The 20332-nt window shown below is 41.3% G+C and overlaps 1 protein-coding gene and 2 pseudogenes across 3 annotated transcripts in view; all 3 read right to left on the bottom strand.

Moving 5' to 3' along the window:
* Positions 1–265: 265 nt before the first annotated feature.
* Positions 266–20332, bottom strand: part of LOC307219943 (protocadherin beta-16 pseudogene) — an 88167-nt pseudogene continuing 68100 nt past the window's right edge. Inside the window, exon 2 of the transcript XR_013844030.1 lies at positions 266–278. The product of XR_013844030.1 is annotated as a protocadherin beta-16 pseudogene (transcript). The remainder of the gene's footprint in view (positions 279–20332) is intronic.
* On the bottom strand, positions 343–3581 carry LOC307219944 (protocadherin gamma-B1 pseudogene; annotated as a pseudogene). The gene has a single exon. The product of its transcript is annotated as a protocadherin gamma-B1 pseudogene (transcript).
* The window catches only part of LOC307219552 (uncharacterized protein), a 30101-nt gene continuing 15928 nt past the window's right edge, over positions 6160–20332 (bottom strand). Inside the window, exons 4-7 of the mRNA XM_079982804.1 lie at positions 14565–15320; positions 12972–14462; positions 12063–12114; positions 6160–8962 (exon numbers count right to left, since the gene is read on the bottom strand). Coding sequence (XP_079838930.1) covers positions 6402–8962; positions 12063–12114; positions 12972–14462; positions 14565–15320 — 4860 coding nt within the window. The 3' untranslated portion in view covers positions 6160–6401. The remainder of the gene's footprint in view (positions 8963–12062; positions 12115–12971; positions 14463–14564; positions 15321–20332) is intronic.

The following is a 20332-nucleotide window of genomic DNA, read 5'->3' as shown; positions in this document are numbered from 1 at the left end:
TAGTGGTTAATTAATCCTTTACTCTCTTTAAATGATCCAGCCCATAAACACTTCCTTCCACACACACTTCCTAAAATTCAGTTGAAAACCTTTACCAATTACTAAGAAATTTAACAACTAATATAAAGAATATTCTGTGAAAGACTTTTTGGTATTTCTTCTTGTAAATTTCTTAAAGGACAGAATGTAAATATAACTACATATTCAATTGCATTTGTACTGCAAAGATAAAAAAATAAAAGAAATCAGCATTCTCTCCACTCAGCCATGCTGCACCACTCTGTAATCTTAGCATGACACTGAGTTAGCATGTAGATGTGCACCTAGACAATTCTGACAGAGCCTCCGCCATCCTGCTATGCTGCCCCTCAATAGCTGCTGGAAAGTCCAATTAGCTTGCTGTACAGCAGTAGCAGCTCAGTACTACTCCCTACCTACTTCCCTGATGACATGGTCTGAATTCCCTGGGATGCCAGTTTGATTACATCCACTGTTTACAATTAAACTCTCAAACAAGTGATAACACCAAATTCCCTATAAGGAACATGCAATATGACTCACCGTGCTGTCATTTTCCTTTTCAGAAATTAAATTGCCTCCACTGACCATCAAAGAAATGTCAGAGTTGCCATTGCAAAGGAGGTTCTCTGCTATTTGGACTGTGGGCTGCAGGAATGTCAGCTCATTCCTCCTGGATTCAGAGGACAAACAGACCTGGTAGGAATAAGGCAAAGTTCCGTCCTCATAATTGGGTGGGAATATGGCACCAGCCTTTGAGTGGGGGTCAGGAATAAAGCACTTAAGGAAAGTGGGGTTCCTTGACCTTCGAAGCTTCATCAGAATGGTCAGAATCACCGTCACCAGGAACAGAAAGGAAACCAAGGTCAAGGCCAATACCAAATAAAACTGTAGATCAGACTGATACTCTGAGTCATTTGGTTGGGAGTTCATTTCTGGGAGAGCCTCTTGGAAGTTCTCAGCAAACACCAGGCTCAAAGTTGTGGTGGCTGAGAGAGGAGGATGCCCATTGTCCTTCACCAGGATGACCAGCCTCTGCTTCACTGCATCTCTCTCAAGTAATGCTCGGACTGTTTGCACCTCTCCTGTGTGGGAGCCAATGCTGAAGAGTGAGGGCTCTGTGGCCTGCAGGAGATGGAAGGAGAGCCAGGCATTGTGTCCTGAATCAGAGTCCACGGCCACCACCTTCGTCACCAGATAACCCGACTCAGCTGACCGAGGCACCATCTCAAAGAAAGGTGAGCCCTCTGTTGATTGTGAGGGGTACAGGATCTGCGGAGCGTTATCATTTCGATCCAAAACACATACTGTCACTGTGGCACTGCTATTGAGTGGTGGAGAACCTCCGTCTTGGGCCTTTACTTGAATCTGAAACTCCCTAAATTGCTCATAGTCAAAGGAGCGTTGGGCATAGATGATCCCGGTCTCAGAGTTAATGGAGACATAGGAGGAGAGAGGCAGGTCCTTGATGTTGCTGTTAAGGATGGAGTAAGTGATTCTGGCATTGCGATCCAGATCTGGGTCAGAGGCCTTGATGTGGAAAATTGAAGCTCCAGATGGGTTATTCTCTGGAATGTAGGCAGTGTAGGAAGATTTTTCAAAGGCTGGTGGGTTATCATTGATATCTGAGATCTGTATTGATATGGTTTTGAGTGTGGAGAGTGGAGGTGTGCCTTTGTCTGTGGCTGTGATTGTAATATTATACTCGGGAGTCCTTTCTCTGTCAAGGGCACCATCTATGAGGAGCTTGAAATAATTATCAGAAGATGAGACTATCAGGAAAGGTACAAGTTCCTTCAGGTGACAGGTGACTTCCCCATTATCCCCAGAATCCCTGTCCTGAACTTTAATGAGAGCAATCACAGCTCCAGATGTGACATCTTCCGGAACTGGGCTGGACACAGAGGTAAGGATCACATCTGGAGCATTGTCATTCTCATCAAGAACCTCAATCTCCACATTGCAATGTGCCGCCAAGCCTCCTCCATCACTTGCCTGAATTTTCATCACATATTTTTGTCTGTCCTCAAAATCAACACTTTCTATAAGTGCAATTGTTCCATCTCTGGGATCCAGATGAAACTTCTGCTTGGCTGTTTTTGGGATGTCACTGAAAGTGTAAGTGATCTCAGCATATGACCCTTCATCACTGTCAGATGCTATGACTTGAAGCACAGAGGTTCCTTTGGGTGCACTCTCCTTCAGGCTCACTTTATAGATTGTCTGGGTGAAAACAGGGGCATTGTCATTAATATCAATAACTGTCACCAATATTTTGGCTGTTCCGGTTTTTGGAGGTTCTCCACCATCCATGGCTGTAAGGACAATGTGGTGCATCTGTTCTTTTTCCCTGTCCAATTGTTTCTGCAATATTAATTCTGCATATTTGCCACCATCATTGCCAGCTTGAATTTCTAGTTTGAAATATGGAGTTGAGCTCAATTGATAATTCTGCAGGGAGTTCATTCCGATATCATCATCTTCAGCATTTCCAAGAGCAAATCGAGTTCCCGGCAGAGTAGATTCACTCAATTTGAGATCAATATTTTCATTCTGGAAATGTGGGGCATTATCATTGATGTCCTGGATAAAAATATTTACGTGGAAAATATTCAAAGGATTGTGTGCCACAACTTCTAATTTGAGGACACAAGTAGATGATTCCCCACAAATCTCTTCCCGGTCTATCCTCTCATTTACATACAGGTTGCCATTTTGTTCATTCAGATCAAAGAATTGCTTTTCTGAAGAAACTCCAAGCTTGCGCTTTGACAGCTCTCTGACATCCATGCCCAGATCTTTAGCAAGGTTCCCCACAAAGGAGCCCTGCTCTGCTTCCTCTGGAACTGAATATTCAACCTGCTCAGACCCCACCTGGCAGAAGAACGCAGACCAGAATATGAACAGAAACAGTACTTGCCTCCTGATGATCTTCCTTGTTCTCTCTGCCTGCTTTACTTCCATCACATCCATTGCCTTTCCTGATTTCCTCCTCCTTTCACTTCAGTTTTCAAGACTCCCAGTACACTTAAGTGAGATAGTACTAATGTTGTTCTTTTCAGCTGATCCCTGGGAAACAGAGATTTCCTTTCTTGAGCAGCTTTTAAAATAAAAGCTTTTCCTTTCTGCTCCGCTGAAATGTTAAGAGAGAAAGACTGCTCCAAGAGTCTCGGAAATGCTGAGCCATGGCTGCTCCCACGTTGTCCAACAGTGACACTCTGAGTCCATATGGTGAACTGCTTTTACTATTTCTAGAATTCTACATGGAATTTTGTCTCTTAAGTAGGGAATTGTTTGTAATATAAGTACACCTTTAAATGCAATCTGAAACAAATTTCTTCTCCATCACTTGTGTGCATCCTCTTCGCTTCCCAGTCCCTTACTATTCAGCATCATTGCTTTATTTTCTTTCTTTAAAAAGAAGTGAAAAAAACCAAGAAAACCCATAGGAATAGTAGAGAGGGGATGCCTGTTGGTGAGGAGGGCTCATCAGATACAGAAAGTTTGTTTCCAGAGGCTTCTAAAGAAATTGTGGTCTTCCAGAGTGTAATTCCTTGTCAGGGTACACATGGTTTGTCAATGTCTCCTTTATTGGATCAGGAGGCAGTGGGGTCTACATTTGACATGCTCCCTGGCAGGAAGTTCCAGTTCTGTGCATGTTCAGGAACATCATTTCTGGTTTGAGGTTAGATAGGACTTTCCTACCTCTGCCCACTGACAGTTACCACCAGCACCCCACACTTTTTCAAGGGTGATTTTATTTTTACTTGATAAAGGGAAGAAATGGCAGGGAGGTTTAGCTAATGGTACTGGTGAAACCCATTTTATGCTTGAAATTAATTCAAAGAAAACTGGGTCCTTGCTGAATTAAAGTGATTAAAAAAGATGGGAGAGCTTATATTTAAAATCTTCTCATAGGACCTGGACTAAAGCTAGCTGCACTCTTTGTAAAAGAGACAACATGTTATACATTATTATGTTATTTGCTATCTTTCTTTCACCCAGTTTAAACATAGCATTAATATCTCTATACTTTTGCATAATTCCATTAAAAAAGTTTCTGTAAAGGAATAAAATACTGAAAGACCAAACTAACCAATGTGCATTTGATTAATGTGAACAAAATATTTTACCACTTGTATTAAGAATAATGTAATGCAACTATTTCAAGCACCATTTTTTCCTAAGTGTTCCCAATATTAAATCATTTCCAGTTTCTCTTTAACCGTCATACAATTTTGTGTGAATCAAAGCATTCCCACCCCACCCGCTCCAATGCAGTTTTGATTCTGCAATGAACGTACTTCCAGGACATTGTCACAAATGGTCACCCCTACAATATCTTCAAAGTTCAGCCCCTACTACTTACAGCTGTGTCAATAACTTGGCACAAGCCGTATAATGTTGTTTGGGGACATCTCTCTAACCAAGGACAGTTTTCTTGTGAGTTTCTTAATAGGGTCAGAAACACATCCCACAAATAAGTGTTTTCCGGCTTGGGATGTTTGGACATTGTCAAGCACTCTTCTTCTGACACTACAGACACATATATTTTCTGGGATTCAAAATTCTACCCACACCTTATATTGCAAATCTCATTGGGGTAGAACCCCCCCCCCCAAAAAAAAGTTAGTGTGTTGCTGTTGTTTTCTGACATAGGGTGAAGGTTCCAAGTTATAAGGAGTATAATGCAATCAATCTTACATTCGATTGCTTGCATTTTTAATTTGCTTTAATTTGTATTAATCTACAGTGGTACCTCGGGTTACATACGCTTCAGGTTACATACGTTTCAGGTTACAGACTGCTAAGCCAGAAATAGTACCTCGGGTTAAGAACTTTGCTTCAGGATGAGAACAAAAATCGTGCTCTGGCGGCGTGGTGGCAGCGGGAAGCCACATTAGCTAAAGTAGTGCTTCAGGTTAAGAACAGTTTCAGGTTAAGAACGGACCTCCGGAATGAATTAAGTACTTAACCCGAGGTACCACTGTATTCTGTTGTGATTTTAACTTTCTGTGTGCTTTAAATTATGGTTGTCATTTTTAAAATATTATTTTTATCCATTTTTAATAATATAAAAGTTTAACAATGTAGAACATTTATATACTCTCAATCTAAAAAATACAAATATACAGATTTCCATTGTTAAAACTGGACAAATCTCCATCAGTTATAAATTATAACTGTCCCAAAAATACAGTGGTGCCCAGCAAGACGAATGCCTCGCAAGACGAATAACTCACTAGATGAAAGGGTTTTCCATTTTTCGAGGTGCTTCGCAAGATGAATTTCCCTATGGGCTTGCTTCACAAGACGAAAATGTCTTGCGAGTCTTGCGAGTTTTTCCCCTCCCCCCCCTTTTCTAAGCCGCTAAGTCACTAATAGCCGCTAAGCCGCTAAGCCGCTAATAGCACTAATCCACTAATCCGCTAATGGCTGTGCTTCGCAAGACGAAAAAACCGCTAGACGAAGAGACTCGTGGAATGAATTATTTTCATCTTGCGAGACACCACTGTAATTAAGAAAGGGAGACTTTTGCAGATCCCATACCCATCTCAGCTTTTACATGGCTTTAGGGCAAGATGTAAATTCCTCAGCTCTCAAGTCACTTAACCCCCATCTGAATTCCTAGGAGCTGACTGCTTCTTGGTCTCTTGACAACAGAAAACAGTTTTTTCAAAGCACCAGGGATTAATCTCTCATTCACTCTTTTCCCCAAAATGAATATGGGAGCCAAGAGACTTATGTCTGGCTATCATCAATCACCATGTAATTATCCCTGCTGGCAGACTGTCAACAAAAGATGTTCAATCCTCTATTTCCTTCCCCATAACACATAAAAAACTCTCCACAAACTTCCTAATATTTAGTTTGATAATAAGGAGAATTTTGCCAATAACTAAAAAATTTGCAAACTTCTTGAAGCATATACTATGTAGGATGTTTTTGTGTTTGTTCTTGCATATACTGTATCTTCTTAAAGAGAGAACATTAAAATAGCTACATATTAAATTTAGTCATGCTGCAAAGAAAGAAAAAAGGAAGGAAGGAAGGAAGGAAGGAAGGAAGGAAGGAAGGAAGGAAGGAAACAATTTTGCATTGTCTCCACTCAAACATACTATACTATGGTCCCAGATCATCACCCTAAGTCAGCATGAATATAGGCATCTAGATAATTCAGACTGAGGCTTCCATAATTTGCAGTTTTCTCCCTCAACAACTGCTGAAAAATCCATCCCATTAGGTTGCTCTGCAGCAGTAGCAGCTCAGTATTACTCTCTACCTACCTTCCTGATAACATGGCATGAATTGTCTGGAGTGCCAGCTTGATAACATCCACTGTTTACAAATAAACTCTCAAACAAGTGATAACACCAAATTCCCTATAAGGAACATGAAATATAACTCACCGTGCTGCCATTTTCCTTTTCAGAAATTAAATTACGCCCACTGACCATCAAAGAAATGTCAGAATTGCCATTGCAAAGGAGGTTCTCTGCTATTTGGACAGTGGGCTGCAGGAATGTCAGCTCATTCCTCCTGGATTCAGAGGACAAACAGACCTGGTAGGAATAAGGCAAAGTTCCGTCCTCATAATTGGGTGGGAATATGGCACCAGCCTTTGAGTGGGGGTCAGGAATAAAGCACTGAAGGAAAGTGGGGTTCCTTGACCTTTGAAGCTTCATCAGAATGGTCAGAATCACCGTCACCAGGAAGAGAAAGGACACCAAGGTCAAGGCCAATACCAAATAAAACTGTAGATCAGACTGATATTCTGAGTCATTTGGTTGGGAGTTCATTTCCGGAAGAGCCTCTTGGAAGTTCTCAGCAAACACCAGGCTCAAAGTTGTGGTGGCTGAGAGAGGAGGATGCCCATTGTCCTTCACCAGGATGACCAGCCTCTGCTTCACTGCATCTTTCTCAAGTAATGCTCGGACTGTGCGCACCTCTCCTGTGTGGGAGCCAATGCTGAAGAGTGAGGGCTCTGTGGCCTGCAGGAGATGGAAGGAGAGCCAGGCATTATGTCCCGAATCAGAGTCCACAGCCACCACCTTCGTCACCAGATAACCCGACTCAGCTGACCGAGGCACCATCTCAAAGAAAGGTGAGCCCTCTGTTGATTGTGAGGGGTACAGGATCTGCGGAGCGTTATCATTTCGATCCAAAACACATACTGTCACTGTGGCACTGCTATTGAGTGGTGGAGAACCTCCATCTTGGGCCTTCACTTGAATCTGAAACTCCCTGAATTGCTCATAGTCAAAGGAGCGTTGGGCATAGATGATCCCGGTCTCAGAGTTAATGGAGACATAGGAGGAGAGAGGCAGATCCTTGATGTTGCTGTTAAGGATGGAGTAAGTGATTCTGGCATTGCGATCCAGATCTGGGTCAGAGGCCTTGACATGGAAAATTGAAGCTCCAGATGGGTTGTTCTCTGGAACGTAGGCAGTGTAGGAAGATTTTTCAAAGGCTGGTGGGTTATCATTGATATCTGAGATCTGTATGGATATGGATTTGTGTGTGGAGAGTGGAGGGGTGCCTTTGTCTGTGGCTGTGATTGTAATATTATACTCAGGAGTCCTTTCTCTGTCAAGGGCACCATCTATGAGGAGCTTGAAATAATTATCCAAAGATGAGACTATAAGGAAAGGTCCAAGTTCCCTCAGGTGACAGGTGACTTCTCCATTATCCCCAGAATCCCTGTCCTGAACTTTAATGAGAGCAATCACAGCTCCAGATGTGACATCTTCCGGAACTAGGCTGGACACGGATGTGAGGATCACATCTGGAGCATTGTCATTCTCATCAAGAACCTCAATCTCCACATTGCAATGTGCTGCCAATCCTCCTCCATCACTTGCCTGAATTATCATCACATATTTTTGTCTATCCTCAAAATCAACACTTTCTATAAGTGTAATTGTTCCATCTCTGGGATCCAGATGAAACTTCTGCTCAGCTGTTTTTGGGATGTCACTGAAAGTGTAAGTGATCTCAGCATTGGACCCTTCATCACTGTCAGATGCTTTGACTTGAAGCACAGAGGTTCTTTTGGGTGCACTCTCCTTCAGGCTCACTTTATAGATTGTCTGGGTGAAAACAGGGGCATTGTCATTAATATCAACAACTGTTACCAATATTTTGGCTGTTCCGGTTTTTGGAGGTTCTCCACCATCCATGGCTGTAAGGACCATGTGGTGCATGTGTTCTTTTTCCCTGTCCAGTTGTTTCTGCAATATTAATTCTGCATATTTTCCACCATCATTGCTGTTTTGAATTTCTAGTTTGAAATATGGAGTTGAGCTCAACTGATAATTCTGGAGGGAGTTTATTCCGATATCATCATCTTCAGCATTTCCAAGAGCAAATCGAGTTCCCGGCAGAGTAGATTCACTAAATTTAAGCTCAATATTTTCATTCCGGAAATGTGGAGCATTGTCATTAGTATCCTGAATAAAAATATTTACTTGGAAAATATTCAAAGGATTGTGTGCCACAACTTCTAGTTTTACGACACAAGTAGATGATTCCCCACAAATCTCTTCCCGGTCTATCCTCTCATTCACATACAGGTTGCCATTTTGTTCATTCAGATCAAAGAATTGCTTTTCTGAAGAAATACCAAGCTTGCGCTTTGACAGCTCTCTGAGATCCAACCCCAGATCTTTAGCAAGGTTCCCCACAAAGGACCCCTGCTCTGCTTCCTCTGGAACTGAATACTGAACCTTCTCAGACGCTACCTGGCAGCAGAACACAGACCAGAATATGAACAGAAACAGTACTTGCCTCCTGGTGATCTTCCTTGTTCTCTCTGCCTGCTTTACTTCCATCACATCCATTGCCTTTCCTGATTTCTTCTTGCTTTCAGTACAGTTTTCAAGACTCCCAGTACACTTATTTGAGATAATATAAATATTCTTCTTTTCAGCTGATCCTTGGGAAACTCAGAGCTTTCCTTTCTTGAGCAGCTTTTAAGATAAAAGCTTTTCCTTTCTGCTCCGCTGATGTGTTAAGAGAGAGAGAGAGCTCCAAGAGTCTCAGAAATGCTGAGCCATGGCTGCTCCCACGTTGTGCAACAGTGACACTCTGAGTTCACATGGGGAACTGTATTTGCTTATTTTCATGTTTATAATTCTATATTGCTATTTCCCCCTGATATCTATGGAGAATTGTGAATGACTTAAAATTCTTTCACTGGTTGTCCAAATGTACTTTAGTATCACTTGATCAGAAGTCACATAAGCTTAATTCAGGTTTGTTTTTCATTGCATACAAACTGTTATTTTAATATTTTTATTGCTTTTGCTGGTAGATGATAATGACACTTTAGGGTGTTTTTGATGTAGCATAAACACAAGCAGTTACCACCAGAAGAAAACCATGCAATAATTCAGAAAGCCTACATCCCTGCCTAGGGCTGCCCTACGTTTGGATTTCCCTGGACGTTACTGGGATTTCAAAGGCGGAATTGACATCTTGGGGGAATTTCCAAGAGTTGGCGCTTTGTCCTCGTTCTTATTCAAGTCAATCGCAAAATCATGGTTTTAGGGGTGTTTTTGTCTAGAAAAAGCTCAACAAGTTTCAGGTTTTCCTAAAAACAATTGTGGGCTGCCCTGGCAACCCTATCCCTGCCAGAATTCTGGTGATTTGGCCTTTATTTAATTATGAACTTGTTTAGCAAATTTAAATTTTGTATTTTGTTCTGTCTTTAAGATTTTGGTGCATTGTGTGCTTTATTTCTGTTCTATTGGCCATAATAACATGCTGGAAAAAAAAAATTAAATTCACTTTAGCACAGGATAACTCTTTCATTCTTTAGGCATGCATATTCATTTGACATTTTTCTCATATGTTTGTAACCTTCCCTGTGGCATCTGGCTGGCCACTGCTGCACTAGAGGAAGTTTTGGGTGATACATCTTTCCTTACGATTCTGTGTGATGATTCCTAATTCCTTAGGTGGTGAATTATTCAATATTCTCCCTTTGACTTTTTTGGATGCTTTTCAATGGTATTTCCCAAGAAGACGCATATGATCCTTTTGAATAATTGGTTTTTCATTTCTGTTTTCATAGTATTGGTACTTAATTCTATTCAACCTTTGCTAGTAAGATTTTATTACAGTTTTTACATTGGAATCCTATACCAACTTACCTGAGTATAAACTCAATGAGACTTATATCTGAAGATAAAAGATTTGTTAGATGTATTGCGTTTTTGGATTGCTTTGGCATATGTGGAAGTTTACTGTAATTAATCAGGAATGTTTATGACATGAAGAAAAAGCTTCTACACAAGTGCACTCAAAGTGTGCACTACTCTGCCAGAATTTCAGTTTGTCAGACTGTAAACTGAAATGTAATAATTAATCATAGTAGTAGTAGTAGTAGTAACAGTAGTTGTTTTGAACTGAGAACTTTATTTCTGCCATTATAGTATCAGTGCAGAGCCATTCAGCGGAGAGGATTTGAGTGATAAGAAACTTTCTTTAGGGGGTCTAAGATATATCCAGAACTGCTTATATCCACTCTTGACTTGAATGCAATCATAGATTCGGAATAATTTTCTATCATTCTATCGGTCTTATTGTTGATATTAATTTGATAGGTTAAATTCTTATTACCTGAAAATGTGGAGTTATCAGTGAATAGTAACACCATTGTCCAGAATAGAAAGATTGGTCAAATGCATAGACTAAAACACAATGCATACACATAGCAAAATGAATCTATATTTGATTAATCCAGCAAGGATTATTTGACCAGTCCAGCAAGGTAGATTAGAGGATGGATGCCTCCTTCTGGCACAGGCATCCCCAAACTCGGCCCTCCAGATGTTTTGGGACTACAACTCCCATCATCCCTAGCTAGCAGGACCAGTGGTCAGGGATGATGGGAATTGTAGTCCCAAAACATTTGGAGGACCTGTTCTAGCACATGGCTCCTGGTATGGGATTGGGAACTGTAATGCAGGTAGGATAGGGCAGCTATTTCAGCATGCAATTCCCATCAGCACTCAAAGTGCATATAGCAACACCCCCTTTCCTTCCAGGCTTAGAGGTACTTTATGCTACTGTGAGCAATTATTACTTGCACATAACTAGGCACACGTTGCACCTATTTAAGAATAGTGGTTGGCAAAGAGAACCAGAAGATCATGTTACCACAGGAAAATGTATTTATTTGTTCAAAATAGGTTCAACTCAGCTTTTAGTCCAGGGACTTCCAAAGCAGATCACAACTTGAATGAAAACAATTAATCAACCAACAGGGAGGTGGAAGAAATAATTGACAGTGTAACTGAACATAGAGGTATTCACAGCCTGTCAGTTAATGAGGGGGGCAATCAGACTTCCCAGGGGGGAGGCATTCCACAACAGAACAGAACAGGGGGCCAGAAGTAATCTGCCAGGGGCTGTATGCAGATGCTGGGCAAGACAAAATCCAATGGTGGACAGGGCTGAAGCTAAATGTGGGCACAGTTGGGGGGAGGGGCCAAGACAAAAAAATAGGCCACCCCTTTCCCCCCTCTTTCTGCTACCTTCTTTCCCCCTCTTTTTCCCTCCTTGCCACTCACCAAAGTGAGAAGACCACCCGCTGTGCCTTCTGGCTTGTGTCTCAGGCAATCAGACCTTCAGCTGCCATGTTTCAAACAGTGAAAATCCGGACAGAAAAGTTGTTGGGCCAGATCGCAACTGCCAACGTGGGCTGCCGTACGCCTGGATTTTCCCTAACATTTTTCTGATTTCTGCCCAGATGATGCTGACAAATTCTGGATATGTCTGGGAAATTCTGGACATATGGCAACCAGACAGAACACAGAGCAAGGCCTATTATGAGAAATAAATACAGTGGGCAGGCTGGCTTGTGTAGGTAGCTTGCTCAAATATCCTGCACAGAGCCAAACCACAATAAATTTCAAATATAAAATCCTTACTGTCACGTAAGCCCCAGTGGTTTAAGAAAACACAGATTGAAACCAATAAAGATTTCCCTACTAGTAAAATAAGATACTAGCTATAAGTGAAATAAAATAATTACCAACATGTCTCGTTGCTTTGAAAAGGGTCAAGAAAAGAGATAAATGGGAAATTTATCTGTCAAGATTTGTAACTACATTTACAATTAAAAGAAAAAGTTAGCACACCTGGTCTCTGATTTCATTTCCATTGTTCCAATCTAAATCCCCATTAGCAAAAATAGGATTCTTTACCTCCTAGGCCTGATCATTGGTCGCAGTATGGAAATAATTTGCCTTGGAAGTGTTAAACTGGTTTTTCCTAAAGTCAGTGGTAAGAGAAAGATCATCACAATAAGAGTAAACAAATGTTTGGATTCCATCAATAGCTACAAACTGTGAGACAGGAGCACCACTGAAATTCACACTCCTTTACTCAAACAGTTGCAGTTTTCTCCATCCGTGCAACCTGATGGCCAGTAAAAACAAGGAAGAAAATGAAGAACAAGCAGGAAACAAAAGCCACTGCAGTCACCAGGTGGATGAGATATGACTGATTCCCCACCCCACCCTGTCTCTGCTAGTGGTGTTTCTCTTTGGCAGGATCAGGAAGATATAGGCAGTTTGGGGGACTGCACTGACAGAAGTGGAAGGTGCATGGAGCCCAGTGGTTGTCCACCTCTGTCCTACAGCCATGGAGATAGAGCCCTTCTACCAAATGTTCAGGTAAACCTACCTGTTCTAGAGACCTTGTTAATCATTATTAAACAATGGCACTAGCAGCCTTCAGGAATGCATCCTTAGCTTTAACTAAACATGCAAAGGAGGGGCCTCGGGAAGAGATGTGCAATCTACACCATGCTGTGGTTCTTCTTAGTCTCCCATTCCTGGATGGTGATTGCCTGAGCCAGGAAACCTTTTGTACTCAGGAAAGTTTCCTATGCATTTTAGAATACTGGGAGATCAAATGGAAAGTACTGAAATCTATGTGCTCACCTGAGGGATTGCTGCCTCCTCCGTAACCGTGTTAGAATCACCTATGAGTAACACAGGGCCTGGCTTATCAGGAGCCTGTTGTGGTGTCAGAGTATTGGTACAGCTTCCGATTGGAAAAAGAATCTGACTTTTCCGAGAGCCTGAAGTCAGTGAAACCTCATGGCAATAAGACTGAAGAAATGCCCGGACTCCATCAATCCCCACAAACTGTGAAACTGGTGCACCACTGAAATTCAAACTTGCATTATCACACAGCTGAGAATTTTTCCATCTGCGAAGTTTGAGTGCCAATAACACAAGGAGGAAGGCAAGGAACAAGCAGGAGACAAAAGCCACTGCAGTCACCAAGTAGAAGGTGAGATCTGACTGTGGGTCTTCAGATACTGGGACGCTGCTCAGATCAGTCAGCATGTCAGGGATGCTGTCAGCCAAGACCACAGTGACAGTGACTGAAGCCGACATTGGAGGTTGCCCATTGTCCTTGACTAAAACCACCAGGCTTTGCTTGAGGGCATCTTTCTCCAGAAAGAACCGGGCTGTCCTGATCTCTCCCGTGTGGAGCCCCAGAGTGAAGAGCCCTGGCTCGGTGGCCTTGATCAGCTGGTAGGAGAGCCAGGCATTCTGGCCAGAGTCTGCATCCACGGCCACCACCTTAGTGACCAGGTAGCCTGGCTCAGAGGAGCGAGGGGCCAGCTCTATCCCCGTGGAGCCGTCAGTGGGAGGGGAGGGGTAAAGGATTTGGGGAGCATTGTCATTCTGGTCCAGGATGAAGAGCGTCACCGAGACGTTGGAGCTGAGTGGTGGAGAACCTCCATCCTGGGCCTTGACCAGGAACCTCATCTCTCTGATCTCTTCATAGTCAAAAGAACTCAGAGCATAGATGACCCCTGTCTCTGAGTTAATGGAGAGGTAGGAGGAGAGAGGGGAGCCAGTCACTTGACTTTCTATGATGGAATATGTTATTCTGGAGTTCTCTTCCCAGTCTGGATCATTTGCATTTAGAGAAAAGATGGATGCTCCTCTCTGATTATTTTCCATGAAAAATGACTTGTAATCTGATCTTGCAAAGTGAGGTGGGTTATCATTTGTGTCTAAAATGTGCAGAGCTATGATGGTGGCTGTAGAAAGAGAAGGCATTCCATGGTCAGTTACTGTGATGGTGATGTTGTAGTTTGCCACTTGTTCTCTGTCAAGGGGGCCATCTGTCACCAAACTATAAAAGTTGTCTATGGATTGTTTTAGCTGAAACGGGAGGTTTCTGGGAATTGTGCATGTGACCTCACTATTGATTCCAGAATCTTGATCTTCTACATTTATAATAGCAATAACTGTTCCGGTTGATGAGTTCTCATGAATGGAGTTGGTCAGAAAGGTCACAGTTAATTCTGGCGCATTGTCATTCAGATTTGTGACCATGATCACAACCTTTGACCTGTCACTTAGACCACCCCCATCCATGGCTTGCACCTCAAATTCATAGAAGGATGATGTCTCAAAGTCCAAGTTTCCCATGAGGGTTATTATGCCAGTTGTTGAATTTAAAAGAAACATTTGTGAATCCTTTTTTGTGGTTTTTTTGAAGGAGTATTTCACTTCTCCGTTGATTCCTTCATCCAGATCAGTGGCTTTGACTGCACAGACTATGGACCCTTTGGGAATGTTCTCCTCAATGCTGATTTCATAGACTGGTTGGCTAAAAATTGGTGTGTTGTCATTTACATCTAAAACAATGACTTGAATTTGAGCAGTGCCAGTCCTGACAGGATCACCCCCATCCATAGCCATAAGAATTAGATCATAAACTGACTGTTCCTCTCTGTCCAAAGATTTTTCCAGCACCAGCTCAGCATGTTTGGGACCATTTTCTCCTGTTTGAACATTCAGAGAAAAATGCACGCTGCCTGTGAGTTGGTAATTCTGAACAGAATTTATCCCCAGATCTGGATCAGTAGCCTCAGGCAGTGGAAACCGAGACCCTTTTATAGATATTTCATTAATTTTCACCTCCAGTTGTCCTGGAGGAAAGTGGGGAGCATTATCGTTTATATCAGTAACTTCCACTTCAACTCCATAAAGTTTTCTTTTACTCTCAACAATAACCTGAAAATTTAATTTGCACTTCTCTGCCCATGCACAAATTTCTTCTCTGTCAATTCTCTCAGTGGTTTGTAAATGACCACTGTTGTAGTTCAAAGCAAAATACTGAATCATACCTGTTCTGGTAAGAATCCGGAGCTCACGGTTTGAAAGATTATTTCCATCCATTCCTAGATCCTTTGCAATATTTCCCACAAAAGAGCCTTTCTGCATCTCCTCTGGAATGGAATAATGAAGTTGTGCAGAAACTGTCTTCAAAATGAACATCAATATGAGGCATTGCAACAAGATTGTCTCTTTACAGCTCCATTGCTTCTGATTTTCTCCCATTTTCTTGCAACAGGATAAATGCCACTTATTCTGGCTCAGACGTTTTTGAGTATGAAATAAATGCTGTTGTTTTTTATTTAAAGTTGCTCCTATTACACTCCCTGCAATGTCTGTGCAAGTATGGTCATGCAGATATTTTCTGTTTATACATTAGAGAATTTATGGAGCTCCCAGTGTGTTCTGTAGCCAAATTGGTGAACAGCGACACCCAGAGGCTCAACTGAAAACTATAGCTCATTTTAACATAATCTTACTTTCATATTTGCCTAGACAATCTGAGTCAGGGATGTGATGGACTGAAAGTTCCACATCCTGTTTAATAGACCCAAGTGATATGGCGAGGCAATCTCATTATCTTCATCTGGAGTACTTTAAAAAGTTGGTGCTTTTTTCTTGTGCTTGTAATGTGCATTAATATATGGGGTGTTAATTGCATTAGGAGGATTGAATTCATTATCTGTTAATATAGTCATGTAAGTAGGGTTTATTGCATGTTTTATAAAGCAGCCCAGGCTTATCTGCACTTAGGGTAGCAAGGTGTTCACTCAGAGAGGCTGCTTTAAATGTTTCAACAGTGCACGTGCTTATTCATAAGATAATTGCCCTGTGTAGAGGACCACGGTCTCAGGCATCCAGCAGTCCCGTTTTCTTTTAGTCCACCTTCCTCTCACACCTGCTATGCTCTGGTGAGTGAATTTTAAAGTGGAAAGGACGGTGGGTGAGACGATTGATTTGCTGTTTTGGGGTGATGAGGGTTTGCTGCTGCTGTTGCTGTTGGTTTTTTGTATCTTTATTTTAGATCTTGTGATTTATGTAGAAACTGATCAGTTTGGTTGTGCTTCATGTTTTATTATCAGTTCCATGTTTTATTTATTGTTTATGACTACTTTTGTTATGTTGTAGTTATGTATTTTTTTATATCGTAAGCTACCTTGAGTATGGTCTGAACTGTGGAAAAGAGGCATACAAATAAAATAATGTATGTATGTGTGTGTTGGTAGAGGAAGACAACAGAAGGCACAGCGGTTTCAGTCTCCCTCAGTATCTCAAGAGCATTTAAGAGGTTTGAGCACTTCATGGTAAATTATTTAAATATATTGGATGCAAAGCCCTGAACAACTCAGGACCTTGTTTTCTGAAAGAACTCCTGTCCCTATATACACCTGGTGGATCACTGAGATCTATTCAAAAAAGAATAAACAAAATTATCAAGGAGTACAAGCAACCCCTTCTATGAAGAAAACTTGCAGCTCTTGGGAATTTTTAGTTTAGAGAATAGGTGGGTAAGAGGTAACATGATAGAAGTTTATATAATTATGTAAAACACTAGAACGCAGGGACATCCAGTGAAGCTGAACGCTGGGAGATTCAGAACAGATAAAAGGAACAAGCAGTGCATAGTTAGATGAAGGAACACAAGCCCACAGGAGGCAGTGATGACCACTCAGATGGCTTTAAAAGAGGATTAGACAAAATTCATGGAGGAAAGGGCTATTGAAGGCTATTACCCATAATGGTTATGCTCTGCCTCCACAGCTAGAGGCAGTAATGCTTTTGAATACCAGTTGCTGGAATCCACGGGATGGGAGGGTGCTTTTGAGCTCTGGTCCTATTTGTAGGCTTCCCACAGGTATCTGGTTGACCACTCAGCCAGGATGCTGAACTGCATGGGCTATTGGCTTCATCCAGCAGGTTCTTCTTATGAAATCATATTATGTTCTTATAAAGTCACAATGTTTTGCTGCTGATTCAGGGCTTGGAAAGGGTGTCATGGACCACAATGGAACATACACTGGGTCAAGAGTCTATGTGTTGGTTATCTTTTCACTTAACAATTCCTAGATTACTTACCTAATCTTTTCTTGTTCTCTAACCATAGGATCTGGAAAGAATGGTTCTCAAAATTTGCCCCTCTGATATCACTTATGATGCTTTTAATCTACCATCCATTATTTTTTTAATGAAGATAGAATAACAATATTTGGACAGTGGGAACAGGTGTGGCTTTTTTTGGCTCAAATATTTTTATACAGGTCAACCCCTTGCACAACACCTGAGTGTCAGCAGAAAACTGACACTAAAATGATCCAAATACATGCGTCACATACTTTGACTCCCACACTATGTCCATTTATAATCCATTCGGTAAAATACTTCTTTCACAAATCTACAGAGTATTAAACTCTCGAATGCTGCTACCATTCACAACTCTAAAGGCATGATGGGGAGGAAATCAGGAAATCGGATGATACTTTATGGGAAGAAGTGATGAGCAACTATCAACTCTTCAAGGCAGGACACTCATTCCTACCTGAATGGCACATTCCAATACTTGAGATTTGCTTGAAATTGAGAATGGCGATTTCTAAAAGGAGAGATTGTCATTCTACACCCACTTTCGCCTTTTCTCGTGTGGCCATCCTTGGCTTGGAGCCACATAGCAATTCATGTCTTTCTGCTCACGTCACTTCACAGCACCCACCCACCTAATGGTGTTCTGAGGAAGGGCTGGTTGTGTTGTCACATCCTGCAAGTGCAGCACCACATGGTTTCAGTTAAGTAGGTGGAGAGATAACTTTTAATCTTGTTGGGAACCATCATCATCAGGAGCAGGAGCAGCTCATTCATTCCTGCCATTTGTTCATTCAAAAATTTCCAAGCTGATTTTCTTCCCCTAGCTCCCCATGAATGAGAATGCAACCAGGGAGGCTTGTTTTCAGCAAACAGCAGGAAGAGAAAGAGGCAGTAGTCCTATGCACTTGCAGTTACAACCTCCGAGTCTGCTTTTTGAGTTAAGAGGAAAAGCTCACCTGAAGATTGTTGTTGTGTATTATCTCCTGTACAATAACTAAGCTGACTCTTACTGAAGTCTTGTTTCCCCAAAATACTATAGTGTTTTCTCAAATATGATATTTTGCAGCCAAGATTATGGTGTCCTTTGGTATTAGTTGATATTACATACTTTCTAGTATTTTGGTGGGTTTCTCTATACCAATATTCATAGAACCATAGAGTTGGAAGGGACCACGGCCCTGAGATTAAGAGTCTCATGCTCTACTGACTAAGATATATTGACAATCATTGTCACTGAAAATGTTGTGTTTTACAGCATTTCCCCAATTAGTTTAGCCAGTTAGTCAAGGCTAGAAGTTGTGATGTATGTATAATATTTTAGTATTCTTGATATTGCTTGCTCACCTTTGGCCTGAATCTCTTCCATTGTATTACTTTTAATTCCTGCTTCTCCTCCCCAAAATTAATTAAATTTGTATATTATTTAAGTATTGAATTAGAACTGTTAGGGGAGAAGGGAAAGAGAACCCTGGTTACACATTCCTTTAATAATGCAACTTTACCAAATCAACATGGAGTTAATTAGGACCAGGTTTCTTAATTCTTCCTAATTTTGTGTGTGTGTAAGGGTTGGTAACTTTCTTTAATAACTCACTGAAATTAGAAGAAATAGGGCATAGGATTTAGTTATCATTTCATTTTCTTTACTAGATGTGTAGTCTGACCCATAATTTTCCAACCCCCATCGTTTAGCCCGAACACTGAGGTCCAGCGCCGAGGCCCTTCTGGCAGTTCCCTCACTGCAAGAAATGAGGTTACAGGGAACCAGGCAGAGGGCCTTCTTAGTAGTGGCCCCTGCCCTGTGGAACGCCCTCCCATCAGATGTCAAGGCAATAAGTGACTATGTTATTTTTAAAAGACATCTGAAGGCAGCCCTGTTTAGGGAAGTTTTTAATGTTTAATGCTGTATTGTGTTTTTAATATTCAGTTGGGAGCCACCCAGAGTGGCTGGGGAAATCCAGCCAGATGGGTGGGGTATAAATAAGTTATTATTATTTCTATATTTTTTTCACTATACCTTTATTTGCCTGAAGGATAGTATTAGTTTAGCCAATGAGATAACAATGCCATTAGTCTATAATAGTATTTATGCTCCATATTCCCAAATCTAGTACCAAATGTCCCAGGATTTAGCCTTAGTGTTAGGCACAGAATATTGATACGATTAAAGATAAATGTGCCCCTGCCTCCCTTGCTCTCTTAGATATAGGAGGATGGCTAGGGCAGCTCAGAAGGACCCTTGCACAAACACACACTCATGCAGTGGTAGAAGGCTGGTGGGACAGCTTAAAACCCACTGCCGCTACACAGCAGACGGACTGAAGAAAAGGAAGTACGAATTAGTCCTGTAGTCAAGTCCTAACCTTGACCAATCATGGCTAAGAGCAGCTAGGAGCTGGTTGGAATCATAGATCTTTAAAAAGTGTAGACACACTGGGCAGCTACCATTTGACTTGAAATGTTAGTTTGGGGCTTCTCAGAAATATGTAAAGGCATGAAGTGGGGGGGGGGAGTGCCAGCCCACAATGGCGCCCATCTGAGAGGTGCCAGAACTTCACTACAGCGCACTCCAGCTGAAAAAAAGCACTGGATATCATTAACAATTAATGAAAGTAAAAACTACACATTGTAGGTTCCCTGTTACAACAATTTTTGGATATAGAGCTATTGCTGATTTGTTTTACTAATGTTATTTCATTTATATATGTGTGGTCTTTTTCATAGATGGATGATAGATAGAGATAGATAGATATAGACAGATAGATAGATGATAGATAGATAGATAGATAGATAGATAGATAGATAGATAGATGATAGATGATAGATATAGATGATAGATAATACAAACTTCTTCAAATAAAAAACAAAAACAAGATAAATATAGCATTTACGTTGACCAGCACCATGGTGCAAAGAACTGAAGCCTGAATGTATTTGATGAAAAGGGGAGCATCAATTTATAATCCCACATAAAATTGTTGACAAAAAGGGAGCATTGCATCTACAGGCATTCAGAAGGTCAACAACAGAACCTTTTCAAAAGGCAAAGTTCATTGTGCACATGGTAGAAACGCACTACA

This window comes from Podarcis cretensis (assembly GCF_951804945.1).
Source record: "Podarcis cretensis genome assembly, chromosome: 7".
Taxonomy (NCBI): domain Eukaryota; kingdom Metazoa; phylum Chordata; class Lepidosauria; order Squamata; family Lacertidae; genus Podarcis; species Podarcis cretensis.
This window is presented reverse-complemented; position numbering and strand designations above follow the sequence as displayed.